General features: G+C 49.3%; 1 protein-coding gene across 2 annotated transcripts; it reads left to right on the top strand.

The window, feature by feature from the left end:
- The first annotated feature begins 94 nt into the window (after positions 1 to 94).
- Positions 95 to 19463, top strand: RNF185 (ring finger protein 185). 2 transcript variants are annotated; one of them, XM_063143775.1, is made up of 7 exons: positions 95 to 212; positions 7143 to 7363; positions 8975 to 8993; positions 10996 to 11108; positions 12781 to 12835; positions 14581 to 14698; positions 16579 to 19463. In XM_063143775.1, exons 2-7 carry the CDS (start codon positions 7191 to 7193, stop codon positions 16674 to 16676), a joined length of 576 nt encoding a protein of 191 aa, XP_062999845.1. In that variant the 5' UTR covers positions 95 to 212; positions 7143 to 7190; the 3' UTR covers positions 16677 to 19463. The 2 variants fall into 2 exon arrangements, with proteins under 2 accessions (XP_062999845.1, XP_062999846.1); XM_063143776.1 differs by lacking the exon at positions 95 to 212 and adding an exon at positions 3887 to 4317.
- Positions 19464 to 21185: the final 1722 nt, after the last annotated feature.

Genomic DNA, 21185 nt, shown 5'->3' with positions numbered 1-21185 from the left:
CCAGGCGGAACTCTACTTTCCGCCGGCGGGGTCCGGGGAGCGGCTCTAGCGGTGGGCCGGGGATTGTGCGATGCGGAAAGCGGCCCCTTCCGGCGCGGGGCCGAACTTCCTGCCGAGAGGGAGATCAGGTGACCGTTGCGGAGCGGGCTGCTGAGGCGGCGCTGGAGTTGGGCAGCCGCGGAAGGCGCCGGGAGGATCCCGCGCTCGCCCCGGTGAGCGGTGGGCCCAGGGCCTGGCAGGGCTCTGGCCCGTGGGGCGGGGGCGAGGGCAAGCGCGGCCGGCCGGCCGGCCGGTGTGGAGCGCCCCTAGTCCCGGGCAGGGCGGGGGGCTTCCTGCCCTGCTGGCGGGGCTCCCGGGGCGCACCTGGCAGGCAGCCCTCCGCTGGAAACGGGGTGCTGGGCTGGCTGGGGCCACCGTGGCCCGGTCCAGCAGGGCTCTCTTCGAATGGAGGTCAAGTCGGTCCGTGGCAGCGGGATACAGCCTCCCCCAACCTGGCCGTGCCTGATGGGCATTGTGGCCCCACACATCTGGAGGGAACCAGGTTGGGAGAGGCCGGCTAAATGGAACCTCCCAGGGAGGAGGGAGGAAGCGATTTCCTATTCCCGGCTTGTGAGATACCAGGATCATTGTTGGACAGGCCATTGCTGGCAGGGCTCCTCTCGGGGAGTTCACCACTGTAAGATGGGGAAAGAGCTACTAGGTGAGATGGCAGGATAAGACAGGTTCGAGGAGGAAGAGAGATGCGTTGATGGCTAAATGGAACTTCCATATTCGGAGGCAGTATAGACATCTGAATACTACGTAGTTTCTGGAGGCAACCACCTTACGGGCTTCCTGAAAGCATCAAGGCGGCACTACTTGGAAGTGGATGCTGGGATAATATTTCTATACCACCATTCTGGGCAGAACAGCCTTTCAAAGTGATTCACCATAAAATCATTACATAATTGAAATGGTTAAAAAATCACAGTATTTCCCCCCCATTCTACCAACACTAAAATAGCAATAACAGTTAAAATTATATCTTAAAAGTGTAGACTAACATCCTTATTCAATTTAAAGCAAGTTATAAATGTCTAGGTACAGGATCCAGACATTCCATGGATCCTGTGCCCTGCCAGGCTACTGCCAGCAAAGCAGGAGGAGGAATGGAGTCAGTTTCCACCTCTCTGTGCTCCTGTTGTCATGTTTTTGTTCTAGACAGGCCCCTGAGCCTGTCTGATGGAGGTGTCCTGGCCGGGGCCGGAGAGGCCATAGGATTCTTCATATCTCCTTTGGCAACCTCAGAAAGCAGCTGGCATTGTTCTTTGCACAGTGGCTGCAGGAGGGGAAGGGATTGGATACTGGAGTCCCCAATCCAAGGTCATAACAGTGTCTGCAGCCTGTGTGAGTGGGTGTGGGCTCCACAGAGTCCTATGGGTCCTGGATGTTCTCCCAGGGCCATAGGATTGCAATCCAAGTCAGCAAGAAAGCCAAACACTTTCTGTGACGACTTCCACAATGATGCGATACCATTGAAAAGGCTATGCCTCTTGTGCTTTGATGGAATTTATCAGTGGGCACCTGAGCAGGCCCGCCATAGCCAATCTTGATTTCCAGGCTAGCTTGTGCAGATGCAGGTGGTCCTTCAAATAGCTTTAAAGCATGTTAAACTGACTCTGGCCCACTTGCATTGTCTGCCTGTACGTTTCCAAGCCCGATTTATGGTGCTAGTTTTAACCTATAAAGCCTTACATGGCTTGGGACCGCAATACCTGATGGAGCACTTCTCTTGGCTTGAACATACCTGTACACTATGCTCAACATCTAAGGTCCTCCTCCAGGTGCCTACTCCGAGAAAGGCTCTGAGGACGGCCCCCAATTATGATCTCCCCCAATGACGCCCCCCCGGCACCAACGTTGCTTTCTTTTCGGCCACAGGTCAAGACTTTTCTCTTTTCCCAGGCATTTAGCGGCATGTGATGAGTTTTAATCTATCCTGGATTTATTTTTATAGTTTCGCTGATGGCTCAAAGTTGTTTTTAGATTCCTCTGTGTGTACTGTCAGTTGTGTGTGTTTAAATTTTGTATATTGTTTTTAATGTTTTAATCTTTGTAAACCTAGAGAGCTTCAGCTATAGGATGATATAGAAATGATGATGATGATGATAATAATAATAATAATAATATACCAGCACTTTAAATTTGGCCTGGAAATGCATAGGCATCCAGTGCATTTGGTACGGAATTGTTATTATGTGCTTGGATCGCTTGCATCCCACGTGCAACCAGGCAGCTGCATTCTGCTTCTGAGCTGTCTTCAAAGACAGCCCCATGAGAGTGGGTTACAGTAGTCTAGTCAGTGGTTTGTTTCTGGTTTTCTGCAGAGTTTCCCATTTTTCTATCTCAGGCTGTGAGGTAAAACAATTGTTATGTTGTACCCCCATCCTGCCTTTACATTTCAGTGCATGCATGCATTGAGATGCCCAAGGAAATGGAAGACTGCTTAGTGGCACATGAAAAGTGCTCTGGTAGAAGCTGCTTTTAACACCAGCTAACATGCAGCATTTTAAGTTAAAACTGGGCTTTGTTCCTCTCATAGCCTTTAAAAATAACTTTGTGTGTGTATGTGTCAGTTAAATACCACAAAATCATTATAGATTTGCAGCACAATTCTATATACATGTTTACTCAAGTAAGTCCCACTATGTTCATTAGGGATTTCCTCTGTGTGTATAGTAGTATTTTTAAAAAACAACAACCACAACTCCTTTGACATGTGCAGATTTTTTAGTTAATCTACTTAGGTCTTTCTTTACTATAAATGTACTATTAGATAACAGTTCCAAACATGGAAAACAATATATGTTCATTACTTTACTGTTTATATTCGATTCCCTTTCATTTTTCCCCGTAGGGGAAGAATGGGTATTAAATTTTCTTAGTAACATTTTGTTAAAAGTTTGATTGGTAGAAGAGAGTGAAAATGGAATATACATATCCCCAGATGGTTATATCAAGGTTTCTCAAATATTATGTAGCTCTCCCCCAAGTTGTACAGTTTCTGAGCAGAGCTGGAAAAATATTTTGGACCCCTGATGTCCAGCCCTGCAAAGAGATAATGGGCCTGTTCAGAAGATACCTTAAAACCTGCTGGTTAAGGCTTTTGGTTAAGCAGCAGGGTTGAAGGTGTCTTGTGTGATGCATTTTGCTAAACTCTGTTCACTCGCTAACCCCAGTCGGACCGTCTGCAGCAGGGTGAGCAGCTCTAACTATGGCTTAAAATGTTGTGTGCGACAGCGCGCCTTGTGGTTAGTGTTAACCCCGGACAACCACAGTTTCAGTAACCGCAGAGCCTGAATTGTCGTCTGAATAGGCCCAAAGAAATTTTGAAAATTAGGAGTGTTACACTATGAGTTTTATTTAGATACCTAGCTGAGCTGCCACATGAGTTTTTTTCCAATCCACTTCTGCAGGTATTTATTCATTCATTTGAAGTTGTTTGCCAGTTTCCAGTGAGCAATGCACCCAAAACATTCTGCTATCACAGATGATCAGGCAAATGGATTTCTTAGAAGCCTGGTGTAAGATTTTTACTTAAAGCGTGTTTGTATCCCACCTTTTCCACAAAAAAGAGAGAGTGAGAGACTTGAGCTGCACTCCTGAACTCGCTTGCAAGGGAGTGACTCCATTGAACAGATTGGGCTTACTTCTGAGTAAACGTGCCTAGGAGTGTGCTGTCAGCGTGGCTTTAAAGCTCAGGATGGCTGAGAGTGATAGAACTGAAGGCACAGTGTAAGGAGTTTTCTGCTGAGTGCAGCAGACATGTGAGTAAAAGAATAATATCCAGATTCAAACATTTTCTCCAAGGCAGGAAGCCCTAGGATGTTTGGATGCTAGCAGCATCATGCTTAAAGAGAATTGTCTGACTGAGTAAAGAAGTGTGTCTGTTTGCCTATTGGCAATATTTCATTCAAAATGTGTGCAGGGACTTCAGTAGAAATGGCTGAACTACTGAAGCTCTGCAGTGCTCAGAAGCATGCAGTCCATTAAAGCTTGCTGGCTGATTGCGGGGCTGCTCTTTGGGGACCTCCAGCAAAATGATGTAACTGAATGAAAAGAGTTCTGTTGAAATAGATGTCTCCTCTTTCCCACCCGCCTGTGTTCTGGTGATGTGGGCAGGAACCCTCTGCGTCTGCTGTGGGGTTGTGTTGCCGTGTGTGAAAAGACCCTTTTTGCACCAGCTCAGGGAAGAGACAGAGGCCTTCCTTGGCTGTGTTTGCTTTTCCTTGGCTACTGCTGCAGAGAAAACAAGCAGAGGGGCTGAACTCGTTTCAGGTAAGCTAGGCAAAATGAAGTGATGGCAAGAAAGTGATTCTGATCTCTTGGGGTCCAGCGATAGCTACTAAAATGTTGATACTCTAGTGGAAGTAGTGTCTTCTCTGACATTTTTCTCACACACCCTGAAGTGTCTCTTGGCTTTACAAGAGCTGGAAGCTTTAATTTGCCTAATTGATAGATTCATCAACTAAAAACTTTAATTAGTAATTTACGAGCAGCAGGCAAAGTTTAATTGGTGAGCTGAGTAGCAAGGGCACCCTTTGTTAATTTGTGAGGGTCTTTTGGTTCTAGTGTGTTGCCATAGCAGGGGATGAAAGAGAGAGGCTTAAGGAAGGCCCTTTCCCTCCTAACAATCAGTGTTGGTTAAATCGGAAGTTATCCTACTTTTCCTTCAATATCCCCAGCAGGCACCTCTGAATGTGACAGATTAATTGAGTAGTTGGTTAAAAAGCAGGTGAGTCTCATTTAAAATGCCTTAGGTGTTTGGCAGCTCCATGTTTTATACATAAAAATTGAAATAGATGAGAGTAAATTGTTCCGCCGTGGTTAATTGCTACTTGTTCTTGGCTTTTGAATTACAATATAAGGTGGATGCTGTTGTAATTGATGGGCAATTACGTTGTTTTTATGTACTGAATTCTAGACGTTTTGTGGTCTGTGAAGTTGAAGTTCCTAGGATCTTAATGTTCATGGACTGCTTTTCAGGTCCAACCCAACCTGGTACCCTCCAGATGTGGTGGACTGCAGTTCCCATCATCCCCAGCCAGCATGGACCCCCCCCACCCCCGGTCAGGTGGCAGAATTGGGGAAGCCTGAAGCAGAATAAGAAGGGGTGAGAGAGGGAGGGAGGAGCGCAGGTGCCCCACACTGACCCGGCCCTTCCCTTCCCTTCCGTGGGCTCAGGGGGAGGCCAAGCCCCCACGGCATCTGTGCGGTGGCCTCGAGCATGGCCCAGGGCTTCTCCTGCACAAGCCCCCGTTGGGAATGAACCTTGTGCCGCTCCTGTCATTGACTTGTGACTTAGACAAGTGGATTTCACCCTCAGAAATCAGAGCCCAACGGACCTTTTCTCCACTGAATTCAGAGGCTGTTCTGCTTGGGCTCCCGAGATGAACGTATTTGTGCTCTTGAGCTGGAAAAAGTAATTTGAATATTCAGATATCTGGTGCTGCTGGAGCAGATTGACCGTTGCCCCCCACCCCCACCCCAGGGAATTGCTGTGAGTGTCTTCTGCTTCCATTTTCTTCTCGAGCTCTCCAGTAAGGTTCCCTTCTGTAGGCAGATGAGATGACAGGCGTAAGCAGTTGCTTGGAAACTTTCCTCAGCAGCTTGGCTTCCTTCTGGGTGTGCTTTTTGCACTTCTGTTCTTGCCCCAGAAATGATTAACTCAAGCTTATAAGTGGCCGCTTGCTTGGTCGCCAAGGGCAGGACTTCGCAGAAGGCAGATCTTTAGCTGCTTTCGACTGCAGCTCCCTGAAGCTCCTGCCAGCATGGCCAAGGGTCAGGAATGCTGGGAGTTGCAGTCCAAAACATCTGCAGATCCACTTTCTGCCCGCGCCTGACCTAGAGCAAGCAGGGGTGGCCTGCTAGGGGATGAGATGGGGAAGCTTTGCAGATAATCTGCAGGCAGAGAAGCGCTGCAGAGGTGTTTGGCCAGGCGGGTTCCTGAACGGTCTTGGGAGCCAGCACCCTTTGTGTGTGCACTTGCAAGGCTGCCTGCATCCCTGGGTCAGTGAGAGCTTGGCCAGGATGGGTCCTGACGCCTCCTGCTTGGCGTCCCCAAGGTCTCCCTTCCCCAACTGCCTCAAGGGATGGGGGCAGCCAGGGGAGTGCAAGCGCCGGCTCATCCCTTTGCCCCCCTAGGGAGCCCAAGGCCTAGGAGCAGCCCCGTACCTGACGGAAGGAAGACCCGGAGCCCTTGCCTTGCAAGGGCAAGAGGAAGGCCTCTAGGGTTTGGGGCGCTGGGAGGGGCTGCTTCCCACGTGAGCCGCCGCGAGGGGTGGTCAGGCAACGCCCGCATCTGGGCTGGAGGGGGCATTGTTGCTTCTCCCGCCACCCTGACTGACCTAAGGGAGCCTGGGTTTCTTGACTGACTGGCCCAGCCTGGCAGGTTGAGAGCAGAGAAGCAAGCATTTCGGACGCTGCGCTACACCCGCTGTGCGATGCTAGAGGCTGTGCGCTGTCTGTCCGCTTTCCATGCTGCTTTGCTAAGCCCATCCTTGGGCTTGGCTCTGCTGTTCCAAGCTTACTGGGAGGTGTGAGGCATAAGTATGCTGCTGCTACCTTGCAGTGAACTTTAGGGACCGTTCATCATAAGTTGCTGTGCTGGACATTTGTGGCAGGAAGCAGCTGGAGCTTGGTGAAAACCCAATTGGAGGCTGGATCTCCTGGGGTCCCATTCCTGGGGTCCCATTCGTGCCAGGTTCTTGCTCCATCCATCCAAGATTTCTCAGATCGATTGAGGTCAATTTGACCAAGACCTGAACTAACTGCTGCCATTGTACAACAACAACAACAACAACAATAATAATAATTCATTTCTTACCCACCTCTCCATCCTGATCGAGGTGGGGAACAACAACTAGTATAAAATACGTAAAATATTGATTAAAAACGTACTATACGTAGTTAAAACTTCTTAAAATACATACTAAAAGCGTCCTAAAAGCATCCTAAAATTCCACTGGATAGGCCTGCCGGAAGAGATCAGTCTTTATAGCTTTCTTAAATGCTAAAAGACTCTTAAGTAGTGACATTTCCTGCTTGTGTCTTGATTTGCAAAATAATACAATGGTGTCCTCTGAATTCTTCCTTTTTTGCAGGTTTCAGTTCTATTGAAGTGCTTGACTGGGCCTGATCAGAAGCCAGGAATGGCCAGCAAAGGCCCGGCAGCTTCTGCTTCCCCAGAGGGCTCCAATGCTGGCGGGACCAGCGGCAGCAGCAGCAATGGGGACAGTGCGGGTCAGGATAGCACCTTTGAGTGCAACATCTGTCTGGACACTGCCAAGGATGCTGTGATCAGCCTATGTGGGCACCTCTTCTGGTCAGTATCCTCCTCATGGTGTCCAGTCATTTATTTAGTGTACATCCCAAAGACGTTGAGTTCTGTACATAAATATTTTAAATTTTACAGTGTTTCTCCCCTCCCCCAGCTGTGTTCCTGCAGAGGGTGTTTGTATTTCAGGGACCCCTGGGAAAGAGGCAGTGGATCCCCTCCCTCCCCCCCCACCCCCACCCCACAGCCAGAAGTATCCCTGCCAGCCAGATGTCAGCTGGGTTGTCAGCTGTCGGATGCAAATGCCAAGTCTTAACTTGGTTGTTGTCCCCAAGTGGAGCAGTAGACTCTATTCCCCATAGGAATGAGTGGCAGCCATTTAATCCTGTGGGGCCATATGAAATGGCTGCAGTTGCAGGTGCCGTTGTAGCAGGCGCCGTTGTCTCAGGGTAGGAGGAGTCTCTGTGATCCCAGCTGTGGACCTGGAGGCAGCCCATTTGCCCTGTCCACTAAGCTCGGTGAGAACCAATGAGAATCCTGTCTTCATAGCCCCACCTCCTCGTTTGCATAGCCCCTCCCTGGTTTTGTGGTCTCCTCAGAGTGCGACGGAACCCAGTGATTGGCTCTTAAACATGTTGCATTAGTACAGTTTGACTACTGGACACCTGTTACTGAAGGAATCCTAGCTCTTCCTAGCTAAGGACCCTTAAATCAGGGATGGGCGATGTGCTGCCTTCCTGCAACTCTTATCCTGTCTCACCACTGGCTGTGCTGGATAGAGCTGATGGGAGTTGTAGGCCCCAGCATCTAGAAGGCCACAACTGACCCACCCCTGCCTTAAAGCAAAGTGATCATGTTAACAGAAGGCAAGAAGGAGTTTCACACTGGCTGACAGACAGTTGGCTGCTGAAAAGGCAGCCTAGGCTGAAGGGGGCACCTCTGTGCGCGCACGGTGGTCATGCTCTGAGACGGGAATAGGAAGCAGCCAGTCCAGGAGCCCTGTTTGAGGTGGAATCCAACCACACAAGCCACACAGTCACTGTAGCGACGCCAGTCAGGCAGCCTTGCCCAGTCCAAGAGCTGCATCCCATGATCTCGTGCAGTGCTGGTGCTCTGGAGTTGGGCCCTGCCGTTCCCTGAGGCTTGACAAGGAATCCTGGAGTGCCCCTGCCCCCTGGGTTGTACAGCACAGCCGGCCAAAGATTGTGGGCGGCACCAATGGACTCAGCTGCACTTAACAGCTCCAACGATCTACTCCGCTGCTCTGGCTGAGGGTGCCCTGTTCCCATCCGTGCTCTTGGGACTGCCGTAATCCAGGCGGATTATTAGGCATTGCTCTGTGGAAACGGTTGTGGAAGATCCTGTTTTTAAAAAGGTGTGGTTTGCCTCCATCTCTTGGCCCCTTTCGGCCATGTGATCTGCACATTGGAGGGTATGAATAGAAAGATGAGTAATTAGAAAACAAAGCATCGTATCAGCTCCAGCGGCTGCCCTTTTCAGCGTGCTGCTTCTTTTAATGTCTTATTGTGGAACCTGCCTTGCTGGATTCCACGCTCCTGCGTGCTCACATGTAATGCTAAACGTGTTCTGATCTTTCCCCCCCTCCCCCTCCCCCTCTGCTCTCCACCTGGCCTGCGGACGCTTTGTGGAACCCAACAGTTGGCCTTGTTTACACCAGGTAAGGCTGGTTTTCTTTTACTTTGTCTTTCATCAGCTTCTCTTGCTCAATCCACATCCTCAGCTCTCCAGAGGTTTCTGAGAAGGTGCAAGATCCCTTTCCATTCCTAAAATGTACTCTGTGTCAAATCCCCTTAAGGCAGCCCAGTTTGGTAATCAGTGTTAACATGCAAGTGTTTGCAATCTGCTAAGAGCATCAAAAGAACCTGCTGGATGAGGCCGAGGGCCTCTCTAGCCCAGCGTTCTGTTCCCAACCAGTCGCCCCCATGGAAAGGCCACAATCGGGACATGAATCGCACCCTCCCGCCCACATTCCCCAGCAAGACACACTGCAGAGGGCGGGGGGCGGGCTTTACGTTTCATTCTTCAGATGCTCCTATATGTTGCAATTAGACAGCACAATGTTATAATGGTAATAGTGATAATAATGGTAATTATTATTAACATCACAATTAGTTTTGGGGTGTTAGGAGCATTTTGTGTACATTCTCTTGGCAATCCCGACAACAACCCTGTAAGGTCGGTCAGTATAATCTCCATATTGCTGATGCAGTCACTTAAGGGGCCATTTAGTAGATACATGGCGAAGGTGAGATTTGAACCAGGCGTTCCCATGTCATGCCCTATACCAGGTCTTACAGGATGGGGTGGAAACATGTTAGGGTGTGGGTTAAAGGCATGATGTTACAGCCCCAGCCTGCTGGATGTTAGAGGCCCCCCTCCCTCCCCTCCCCTCCCCCACAAAATGAATGAAAACCATAAAAGGTGTGTGTGTGTGTGTTCACAAACTATAGAAGAATGCATTGACAATTGTCCTGCAGGGTTGGGAGCGTCAGAAGGGCTGTTCATGGTGCCCAACCCATTTGGGGTCTTGCAGATGGCGCACGCCAGTGACGCTTGGCATTTGTATTGCATTGCATGTCCTGTGGTTCGTGCAAGATGATGATGATGATAGTAATAATTATAATAATAATTAGTAATAGTAATTTATATTGTGCTTTATTACAAAGCACTGTATATTAAATAAAGTAGGTCAGCAGTTTACAATACAATAAATACAACAATACATTCAGCTCTACTAAATGCAAGCAAAAATATCATAAACATTCAACAGTATAGTACAACAATATTTAACAATATATAATATTTAACAAAATATTCAAAAATATACTAAACACAAGTTTACAGCAAAACAGAACAACTGAGAAAAAATAACTTGGTTGGAAGGGCGTCTCTCCTTCTGAAGCCATGTGTCACGACACAGGCCTCCCTGTGTCGTGACAGGCCTTGTCGCCCACAAACCCTCCTCAAGCCAAGCGCCACCACTTGAACAACCTGAGGGTAGGGTAAAACACACCCTTTCCCTCATAGGAGAGGGTAAAGGCTAGAATCTGAAAAGATTTTACTGTGTATGTAATAAGCTGAAGGATATATATATATATAAGGTGTTTATGATAGTAACTGTAGAGCAGATGATAAAGCCAAGCAGACAAGTGGTTTGAGGTAACAAAACTAAATAAACTGTTTATTTTTGTTTAACATACCTTAGTTACTTCAAATTCAAGTTAACCTGCTTAATCTACTAGCTTTAATAACAGTAATCTTAAGTCTCTTGCAATCTTATCTCTTTCACTCTCCACACCACTGACAACCCTAACTGACACTCCCCACTCCCGAGCCACTAACCAATTAAACTCCCCCATTTATACTCCTCCCCACCCTTTCACAGCATCATCAGCCACACCCACTCAGTCCAACATTCTGCGCTCACTAGACATACAAACTTAGACATGCCTAAGGGAACAGAACTGTGGGGTCATGCCACACTGTGCCTCCCAAACTGCAGCTCCAGCCTTACTTTTGAAGTCTCCAGGTGGGTGGGGGTGGGGGAGCAGATGCAATAGCTCACCCTTGATGGTCAGTGGCTCTCTCCCTGAAAGGTGTTCTTTCATTGGCTCTCTAGGGTGTTACTCAATTTTGTTTTCTTGTTTTTTGCCTTTCAGTGGCTGGAGACCAGGCCAAATAGGCAGGTGTGTCCAGTATGTAAAGCAGGAATCAGTCGTGATAAAGTTATCCCACTTTATGGGAGGGGCAGCACGGGACAGCAGGACCCCAGGTAAGCCTGCCTGAAGGGACTTCTCGTACGAGCATCCTTTGTGGAGCCCCACACTCCCACTGAGTGGGGTTTGTAGAAGTAGGGGAGCCTCGGAAGCTGCCTTGGGCTGAGCCAGACCCTGGGGCCGTTTAGCCCAGTATTGTCCACGCAGACTGGCAGCAATGGCTCTCCAGGGTTTCAGGCCGGATTCTTTCCGTGCCCCAGCTGGAGATGCTGCCAGGATCCAAATGTGGGCCCTTCGGCAGGAGCTCTCACGATGAGCTGTGCCCCCTCCCCCATAGCAAATGTGTGGCTTTGGCTAATCTTGTTGCCAGGTTTCTGTGCCCTTTCCTGATCTTATCTGTAGGAATCTGCTGCCTTGAACTAAATCCAAGTTGCAGATTGTTCACTGTACAGGTCATTCCCTACCACAGGATTTTGTATAGGGACGCATGCGATTCCATCAGACCGTCGCCACACGCAGGTGGTTTTCTGATGTCTTGCTAGTAGGCTGCATTGGAAAACTGTGGATTTTCCGGGGATTATAATGACCACTTTTTTCAGTGTTAGCTTAGATATAACGAAACGAGAGAATAACAGTTGTTGGTTTGCTTGTTTGATTAAGGTTGTGTTGCGTTAAAATGAGAGCATAACTCTTTTCGGAACTTTGACAGGAGGAGAAGCCTCCGGCGCCTGGGTTCAAGGGCTTTCTGTGCTCTTGGATGCTTCTTGGGGCTCTTTAGGGGGAAGAGCAATCGTGGCCGGCACGTGCCCCTCAGCGACTGCTTGCCTGCCACTGCTGATGGGTGGTGGAGAGGTCTGTCCAGGGCCCTGTGTTGAACTGAGCCTGGAACGGCTGTGGCAGGCGGGGGTGTGTGTGGTTTCAGGGTAGAAGTTCAGCTGCTCCTCAATTGGGCTGTGGGGATCTGGAATCCACAAGGAAGCTGCCGTGAGCTTTACCTGGGCATCCAGAGGCCTCCCAGTGAAGCAGTGCTTCATTTCAGTCCTTCAGTGTGTTGCCCTCTGGGTGTTTCGGCCCCCCACTTCCATCGACTGAGGCAGCATGGCAGTCATGAGGGCTGAGGGGAATTGCAGTCCAAAGTATCCGGAGGGCACCACGTTGGGGAAGGCTGCTTTGCTGTGTGCCCCTGATTTCTGTTTCAGGAGCAGCAGCGGCGGCGGCAGCCCTACAATGAATTGAGGTAAAGCGGCTGCTTTGGGAGTCGGATTTTGAGTTTTGTTAAGGCGGGGTGGGGTTGGCCTGGGAGAGCAGTGCGCTTTTGCAGCTCCTCTTCCCTTGAGGAGACCTTCCTGGTGGATTGTGTCCCCTCATAGTTAGTGGAGAGAGGGAGGGGACTCCCGTTTGGGTTTTTTCCTGAATGGCCCCAAATGTCTCACCCTGGCAGCAGTGGCCAGGGAGCAGGGCACCAGCGGTGCCGGCAGCATTGTTCCACTGCAGTGAAAGCTCTCTGCCATCTTGTGCCCTGCAAAGTGCCAGGCGTGCCAAAGGCACGATCTAAGAAGAATCCTGGGAGTAGAAATACTAGGAGCTGCAACAGGCTAATCCTTAAAGAGGGAACAGGGAAAGAAGCCCCCTCTCCTCCCGACTGGAATGGGCAGGCAAGGGCCACGTCACCATCGAGTTCCAGAATGAACCAGTGCTTGGCCTGATGGCATTAATTGTCTCTTACAGAGAGAAAACGCCTCCACGACCTCAGGGCCAGAGACCTGAGCCAGAAAATAGAGGGGTGAGTAAGCTCAAATTGGCAGACTACGATGCGTCTGTTTCTCAGAACACAGTAAACATTTACGTTGCTTCATAGCCCTGTGGCTATGAAGAAAAAACCCGATAACCTGAGCTAAATGGAAGACCTGCCCCGTGCTGAAAGACCCCTCTTGGTTTCCCTCCCCTTTCTCTGGGAGCCTGCTGGCTCCTGGAAGGCCCTGCGAGTCCCAGTTCGGTCTCAGGAACAGAGGAACAAATCGCGTTGCTCACTGTCCCTTCAGCCGTTTGTGCATACAAGATAAAACATGGAAGTAAAGTCTGCTAGCTGCACATTTGGCTACTTAAGTCAACAATTTGATGGGAATAATTTTGCAATCTGCTTGTGGGATTTTGTAACATGGATTTTGAAGCCCTCTGCATATGTAAACATACTTCCATGGTAGCTGGGATCATGCATGCCTGTGTTACTGGGGATGTGGCAGGATATGTGCATTCATTTTGTAGACACGGTGGTTATAAATAGCAAGCTCTTGTGTGGTCGGAGAGATGGGACAGGCTGCAGAATTTCCTGGAGCAGAGTCGGAGAGCTTGCATGACCTGATGAAATAATTGCGTATTTCCATGTAAGTCGGCGTGGAGCTTCCAGCGCCTGCCCGTGGGCCTCATTGCTTCAAACAAACAGCTCTGTTGGGTGTGATTAAGGAGCACTTCTTTCTTGATGCTCCCTGGAGAACTGGGGCCTTATGAAATCAGTTGCTTTACTTTGAGGGCACCTTTTTAGCGCATGATGCCAAGACTGAAACTTCTGAAGCAAAGGGTGTGGAGTTGATGGTGGGCACAACATGACCAGTGTGCGAAAAGATGGCCAGTAGCATTTTAGGGCATGCTGGAGGTATCAGCAGCGTGGCCTGTCCCAGAGGGCGAGACACAGGCCTCCGCTGGCACTGTGGCTCTTTTTCCAGTGCTCTGTCCCGCTGTGGGATGCTCCGGCTTTGATAGAAGAACCGCAGCAATATTTATGAACTGTGTCATAGCTCAAGTTACAGGAAGTCAGATTCCGGCTGGACATCAAAAAAACCTTCCTGACTGTTAGAGCAGTACAACAGTGGAACCAGTGACCTAGGGAGGTGGTGGGCTCTCCCACACTGGAGGCCTTCAAGAGGCAGCTGGAGAGCCATCTGTCAGGGATGCTTTAGGGTGGATTCCTGCATGGAGCAGGGGGTTGGACTCGATGGCCTTGTAGGCCCCTTCCAACTCTACTGATTCTATGATGTTTGTGCCCCAGCCGGTTTACCTTTAGAGCACATAAGAGCTAGAAGAAGAGGCCCAGGGAGCTTCAGCTATTGGGTGCTATAAAAACACAATAAATAAATAAAATAAATAAATTCTGCATGTCTTACTGAGCGTTCCTCGTGGCACACATTGTGAATTGAATGGATTCAGGGAGACCCTAGCAGCCACCTCTAAGAGCAGGTATTTCTGTTTCATCTTGGCCTGGGAAGTGATGGAATGATCCAGGCATACCTGATGCAGAGACGAGGAAAGAGTGACCCTCCACCCCAGTGGAGGCTGAATGGAAGGAGGCATGACTGAGCAGAGAGTGGCCACTTCTGCCTCATGGTTGCTGATTTTGTTTTCTCAAGGCCCACAATCAGGGCCCCTTTTCAGCAGACCACAGAGATCCCAACGGGGCAGTGGTTCACTCTGTAAACTTGCACACTTCTTGGTTCCCCCCCCCTTCACATCCACCATTTTCTTCCTTTCCAGGGCTTCCAGGGTTTTGGGTTTGGCGACGGAGGCTTTCAAATGTCCTTTGGAATTGGGGCATTTCCCTTTGGCATTTTTGCGACAGCGTTCAACATAAATGACGGCCGCCCTCCCCCAGGTACGCAGCACCCCAGCTTCACCAAAAATGCACAGCAGAACAATGTGTTTGTGTGCGTTAACTGACCCTGTAGGACTTAATACTTAACTGTGGAATTAAAAATAAACCACCGAAGGAGAGATTGTTTTCCCTGTCCGGTGTGGGAGTGACGGATCAAAAGCAGCTGCTGCTGCTGCTTCTCTTGCTGCTCGGGTAACCAGAGAATTTGAGTCCAAATGTTTCCACTCTGAATAAAGATAGACTTCTTTTGTTTTTAAAAACTTCAGGGAAATGGGTGCTGCTTACCTTCTGTTACTTAAAAAAACCCACCTTTGATCAATGCGTTTCTGCTTCGCAGCTCACCCATGAAGTAATGTTCACCTGCATGTTTGGCTCCAGGCTGATTAATGAGTAAAACCAGTTGAGTCACTTTTGGCGGCCCTGGGTCTGAAGAGGACTGGGCAGGCTCCGGAGAGCAGAGGCCGCCTCCTCCCCTGTGAGTGAGCCAAGGCCTTTTGCACAACTGCCATTCAGCGAGCTTTCTCTGGCCTTCGACGTTTCCGTTTAATATGTAACACCCAACGTTAAGTTTTCTGTCTTGCCACTATGTGAGGATCCAAAGCGAATTTCAAAAACCCTTTTGGCTTGTAATGGAATAATTTATATTAGGGATGTGCTCCGCTTCTAATCGGACCAGAGAAGCAGTAGCGGAGCGGGGGGCTTCGCCTGCCCTTAAGGCGGAGGCGAAGAGGATTGGGGGGCCGGCGGAGCGTGGCGAAGAGGATCGAGGTGAAGGCGGATCCTTCGCCTCGATCCGGAGCTCCGCCGGAAAGATAAGTGGGGTTTACCGGGCCCTGCAGCTGTCGCTGTCGCCCATGCGGTGATGGCAGCAGGCCCGGTAACGCCTCCCGCCCTCCTCTCCCTTACCTGCCTCCGTCCGCGGTCCGTCAGCGTCTCCAATTGAGCCCGTGGTTCCAGCAGGAAGTCTGGGCCACACTTGCGGCCCAGACTTCCTGGTGTAACCACAGGCTCAATTGAAGACGGCGACGGACCACGGATGGACGCAGGTAAGGCCCCCCTCCTCCTTACCGGGCTCTGCCGCTGTCGCCGCATGGGCGGCGATGGTGGCAGGGCCCGGTAACCCCCCCTATGGGGGGGGGGGGACCGGAGCTCCGATCTGGATCCGGAGCTCCGAGCAGAGCGGAGTGGGCACAGGCGGAGTGGGGGCGGGACGGAGCGGGCCGATCCGAAAATGGCGGATCTTAAAGTGAAGCGGAGTGAAGGGTCCGTGCACACCCCTAATTTATATTGCCCACCATGTGCTATTGATGACTGCTCCCAAGAAGTTCTCTTAAAATCAACATCTTTCACTCTTCTCCCACATTTCTCTCTTGAAATGTGCCTGGTATCTTTAAAAGAATGAAGAAACACTTGATAAGACTTGATCTATGTAATGGAGCTTTAATAGCTGCTTATTTTTTCTGGGGCACCATTGCTGTTGCCTTGTCCTTCCTGGCTCAGCCATTTCCAGGGAATCACGACAATCCTATGATAAAGGGGCAAGGGATGTCTTCTAATGAGGAACTAGCTTGTGTGTTACTGCCACGGTTCAGCCTCTGGAGTTGGAAACAGACAGTGTTTATTTATTTAAAGCATTTCTTGGCCGCCTTTCAGAGCAAAAGCCTTCACAAGGTGTGGCTTACAACAATAAAATATATAAAAACAGTTAAAATTAAAACCAATAAAAACAAGCAGAATAAAACAGCAATTCAAAGCCATCAATAAAGCCAGCAAAAATAGCAATAATAATAACAGCAGCAACAACAGTACTCCTATTACCACCTTGTGTGTTTGTGGAGGGGAAATAGCTAATGACTGTCTGTTCTTCTCTGTCTCCCCAGCTGTTCCAGGGACACCCCAGTATGTGGACGAGCAATTTCTGTCCCGCCTCTTCCTGTTCGTGGCCCTTGTGATCATGTTCTGGCTCTTAATTGCTTAGCTTTGCTCCGTACCCTATATTGTACCACGGTTTGTGGGGCTCTGGACAAGTCACGGACTGCTTCCTCTCCCTGTCCCATTGTAAGCCTCTTGGTGTCTGATTCGATAGCTAATGGTGGGCTCCCAGAAAGCGTGAGAAAGAATCTTGCTTATTTCGCCAGAGATAACAGAATTAAAAGTCTCTTTAAAAGCCTCCTGCCGTTCAGCTATGTCTCACGCAGCAGAGATCTGGCTGCCCCTGGGAACCCAGCTTTGAGCTCCGCACTGCAAGAGAGGGAGCCTTGTTTGAAACCTTGTGCCAAGCGACAGAACAGGGGCTGGCCCTGGAGGGAGAGTGTGCGGTGGCCAGGGCTGGAAGCTCTTGCCATACATCCCAGTGTCTTGCATCCCAACACCAGTGAAAGGAAGGGGGATCCAGAGTCCAGTTGCACGTATTGATCAAAATCCAACTTGCTCCGGGAAAACTTTTCTTATACAAACAGGACTTGTGCAGAACATCTGGCTGAAGATGGTGTCACTTGAGGGCTGTTCTGTTTCTGCTCTTATCCACCTTTGCTAGTGACTTTAAAAGTGAAAGGATGAGAGACCCTTTGACCTGAAAAAGTACAATACTTAAAATTACTGGGACCAGACGACGTGAGTTTTCTCATCTCGGGGCTAGGGTTAGGGCTGTTGGGCGTGAGAGGGGCCCTGCCTGTGGCTGCCACACAGCATTCTTCCTCACCGATAAAAGCAGTGTTTTCCGAACGTTTGTGTCGTAGCTTTCAGCTTTTACTTTGGATAGATGCAATTGTGTGATCCATAACCAAACATGTCTTTCCATATCTTTGGATAGCTTGATTGGGAAGAGGGCAGGGCAACCTCTTCTGGAGTATCTCTTGAGTATTTTGCAACAGCCCCCCCCGGCCTATGATTACAATTTTTACATAGTGAATTTTTTTGGTAGGGCATAGATGACTTCTGCTAAAGCAGAGTTTGTTCCTGAGCTCCAAGCCAAGTGGCCATTAATGTGTGAACTTTTTAAAATTACCAAAGATACTGCTTTGAAGACAAGAATTTGGGCACAATTCAGCAGGACATTGTCCCACACAAGACCCATTGAAATGAATGGGTGCTCTGCTTCTGATGGCTTCAGTGGGACCCCTGCAGAAGAGCAGCCCGCTGGGCTTATGCCTGAAGGTGCGAGGCTTGGGGAACAGCGCACGGCGCACAATTCCCTTTCCATGCGTGGGGGGGGGGAGCAAGAGGAGGAATCGCTTTAAACTGTGTTGCTGCTGAATCTTCTGGATCCACAGGACCTAAAATACAAGGATTCCTCACTTTGACTTCCTTGTAAATAGAAGGATGTCTCCCAAACACGTCTGGTCTTTTATTTTGCAGTGGTTTTGATCTTCCCCACCAGTTGCTAACAAACAGGCTGGCTTGCTGAAAAAAATCATGGCAGCGATATTGAACATTGTTGAAGGGGGGTTATTTTTCCTCAGGCCTGATGCCAGGCCTGGGAATGAGGAGCTTGGAAATACCCGAATGATGTGATAGTCCAAGTCAATGCCACAAGAGTAAATAAGGTGAATGGAAAAGTGGAAAAGTCTGACTTGGTTCTTCCAAGCATCAACACAACCAAGTCCAGTGTTTTGTGTGTTTTGTGATGTGCAATCAGCTTGAACGGCCCTTGAAAGCGCAGTGGCACTGTGAGGGGGTCACCCTTTTATGCTACATTCTTCTGTAATGGTTTTCCAAAAGCTTCCAGGGCCCATCAGCAAGCTCAGTCCTTCCCAGCTTGGAAGACAACTCCCCAAATACCCCAGCCAGGTTGAGGAAGGCTGAACAAGGTAAAAGTCTATAATAGGTGGCCTCCAGGATCCTAGGTCGCTTGGATTGGGGGAAACGGCACCACCTGCTGTTGGCAAGGGAAGATTAAGTTGCATCTGTTCATGGGCAAAGGATTTCTTGAGCTGTATTTCTCCCCACTGTTCCTTGAGATGAAGTACCGTGGAACTGAAGCTGTATTTTGGAAAGCAAACTTCTCAAAGGGTTCAATAAAAGCCTTTATTACCATGCAGACATACAATAAAAACTTTGACAATTGGGAAAGAGATTTGTGACGTTTGATTGCCATGGATTTAAATGATATTAAAGCAGATTAGTTTGGGTGTCTTTAAAAGTGGGATCTTGTACTTGGCCAGCTGCTGTCTTACTGGGGATTTTAGAAGAAAGGGACAAAGAACCCGGTCTGACTGTTAAGGAGCTGTGCTGGCCCCAGTCCTACTGATGGAAGCATGGCTTGGGTTGCTGGTATTCTTAACTAGGAAGATCAGACTGTGGCGTCTCCGTATTTCACGGAAACAGCAAAGTCATGTGGCAGCTTAAAGACTAGCAGATGTATTGCAGTGGCAGCTTTTCTGGGCTGTCAAGCTCTCTGTTGAGATAGACATACTGAACTTATCTCCAACTGTGGCAAAAGCTTCTCTAGGCTAATTTGCCTATAAGATGCCACCACAAGACTCCCGGCTTTTTTTGTTGCAACAGGCTAACACAGCTGTGGCCCCCTGGAATTTCATATCTTACTGGTGGATATGAAACTGCCTCTGGATTTCTCCTTTGTCTCAGCCTCCCCCCCCCCCCCCCGCACTGCTTTTTGTACTGTATTCTCCCCCCCCCCCAAATCATGTGTTCAGATTGCACTTGGCCTGTGATTAGCAAAAGATGGCACCACCATGCAACACCATTGTTCACTAATTTTCACTGTTGTGAAAGTGATTTAGAATAAACACGTTTTTACATTGCAGTATGATGGTGTGGAATTCATTTTTTTCTCTGTCATGGAATTGTCCCTGGAGAGGTTAGTAAGTCAGTCTTGATCCTTCACTTACCTCTGCTGGTATTTGGTATCTCCATATTCTATTAGCCTTCTCCTGCCTGATGACCTTCAGACATGCTACACTGCAACTCCCAGCATTATTCTGTCAAATAATGGGAGTTGCAGTCCAGCCTATTTGGAATGTACTAAGTGGGGGAAGGTTGATAGAAATAATAATGGTGTTGTCATATTAGCAAGTATGGCAATTGCGTCCGATGGCTTTCAGCTATATAAAACATATTATTTATTAGAAATGGGGGACGGAGATCTCGGGCAAAGAGGAGAATGGGCCTCCAAATGTCAAAGGCCATTCAGTGTAAGGAAGTGTAAAGTGATGCATGTCTGGGCAAACAATCCCAACTTCAAATATAACCTGATGGGATCTGAGCTGGCAATTACTGACCGAGAAAGAGATCTTGGGGTTGTGGTGGACAGCTTGATGAAAATATCAGCCCAGCGTGAGGCCGCTGTAACGAAGGCAAACTACGTTAGGAATTAAAAACAACTATCTTAGGCAACAACAACAATAAAAACACTACCTCAGCCCCACCCCTCTGGGACGCTCTGGGCAGCCAGGGACCACCTGAGCTTAATGTGCACGGGGGTCGTGTTTCTCAGGAAACTCTTGCTCTCGATGGGAGGCAAATGACGAGGCCTGCTAGGTAATCCACAAAGCTTCTATTAAGCAACAAACACCTCTTCCACCTGAAGAGAGTCTAATCTCTTGGAAACTTTCCCCTAGGCAAAACTATGCAAACTAAGCGAGACAATTGTCTGATTAAGGAGAACAGGAAGCCTTTTCCCAAACGCCCGCCCATAACTTCAAAGAGCCTGGTGCGGAGGCAGGTTCTGGCGCAATGCTAGTCCGACCGACTTTCTCACGCCTTCCTTCCACTCCGTGCGTTTCAGCTTCCGGCGGACCCTGGCATCAGCTAGCTTGTTGGGGTGCTCTCTTCTGGAAGAAAGCTCACTTCCCACTCAGTGTGTAGGATTTGGCCTTGAGGAGATAAGCTCTGGAGAGGGCTGACTCCCAGCTGGGGAATCGCCCATGAGAGCTTTCTCCCCCACTGGTACAGGCTGGCTGGTGTCTGGTGCCTCCTCCTCTAGTTCAGAATCTGATTCTGATTGGTTACCTGAAACACCTTCTCCCAAAACAGGGGCGGTAGGGTTAGACATGACAATGGGTACGGGAGTGGTAGTACGCATTGTGCAGGGCAGAGGGAGATACGCGATGGCAGGGTGAAGTGCCGTTACAGGGGAAGGAATGGTAGATATTTAACACCCATCTTGCCTTCCGGTCATCCTGCCACCCCGGGGATCTTGGAGAACAAACCAGGCCATCCACAGAACCTCTCCTTGGTCCTATGTAATTCCAGGGCAGTTAAAAAGAAAACCCATATCATCTATGACCTCCTTCTAGATGAGGAGGCCGACCTGGCAAACTTCACAGAGACCTGGCTGGAGATGACAGTGACCCGACATGGGCCCAGGCCCTCCCAGCTGGGTACTGTGTTAGCGAGCAGGCGAGGAAAAGTGGGCGGGGGGAGGGGGGAGTAGCTGTGGTCTACAGGGATCATCTTAACCTGACCAGAATTCCTGTCCGGGAATTGAATCACATCAAGTGTGTGTACCCAAGTCTAAAGACCAGGG

The sequence above is a fragment of the Elgaria multicarinata genome, chromosome 18 (assembly GCF_023053635.1).
Source record: "Elgaria multicarinata webbii isolate HBS135686 ecotype San Diego chromosome 18, rElgMul1.1.pri, whole genome shotgun sequence".
Lineage (NCBI taxonomy): Eukaryota > Metazoa > Chordata > Lepidosauria > Squamata > Anguidae > Elgaria > Elgaria multicarinata.
This window is presented reverse-complemented; position numbering and strand designations above follow the sequence as displayed.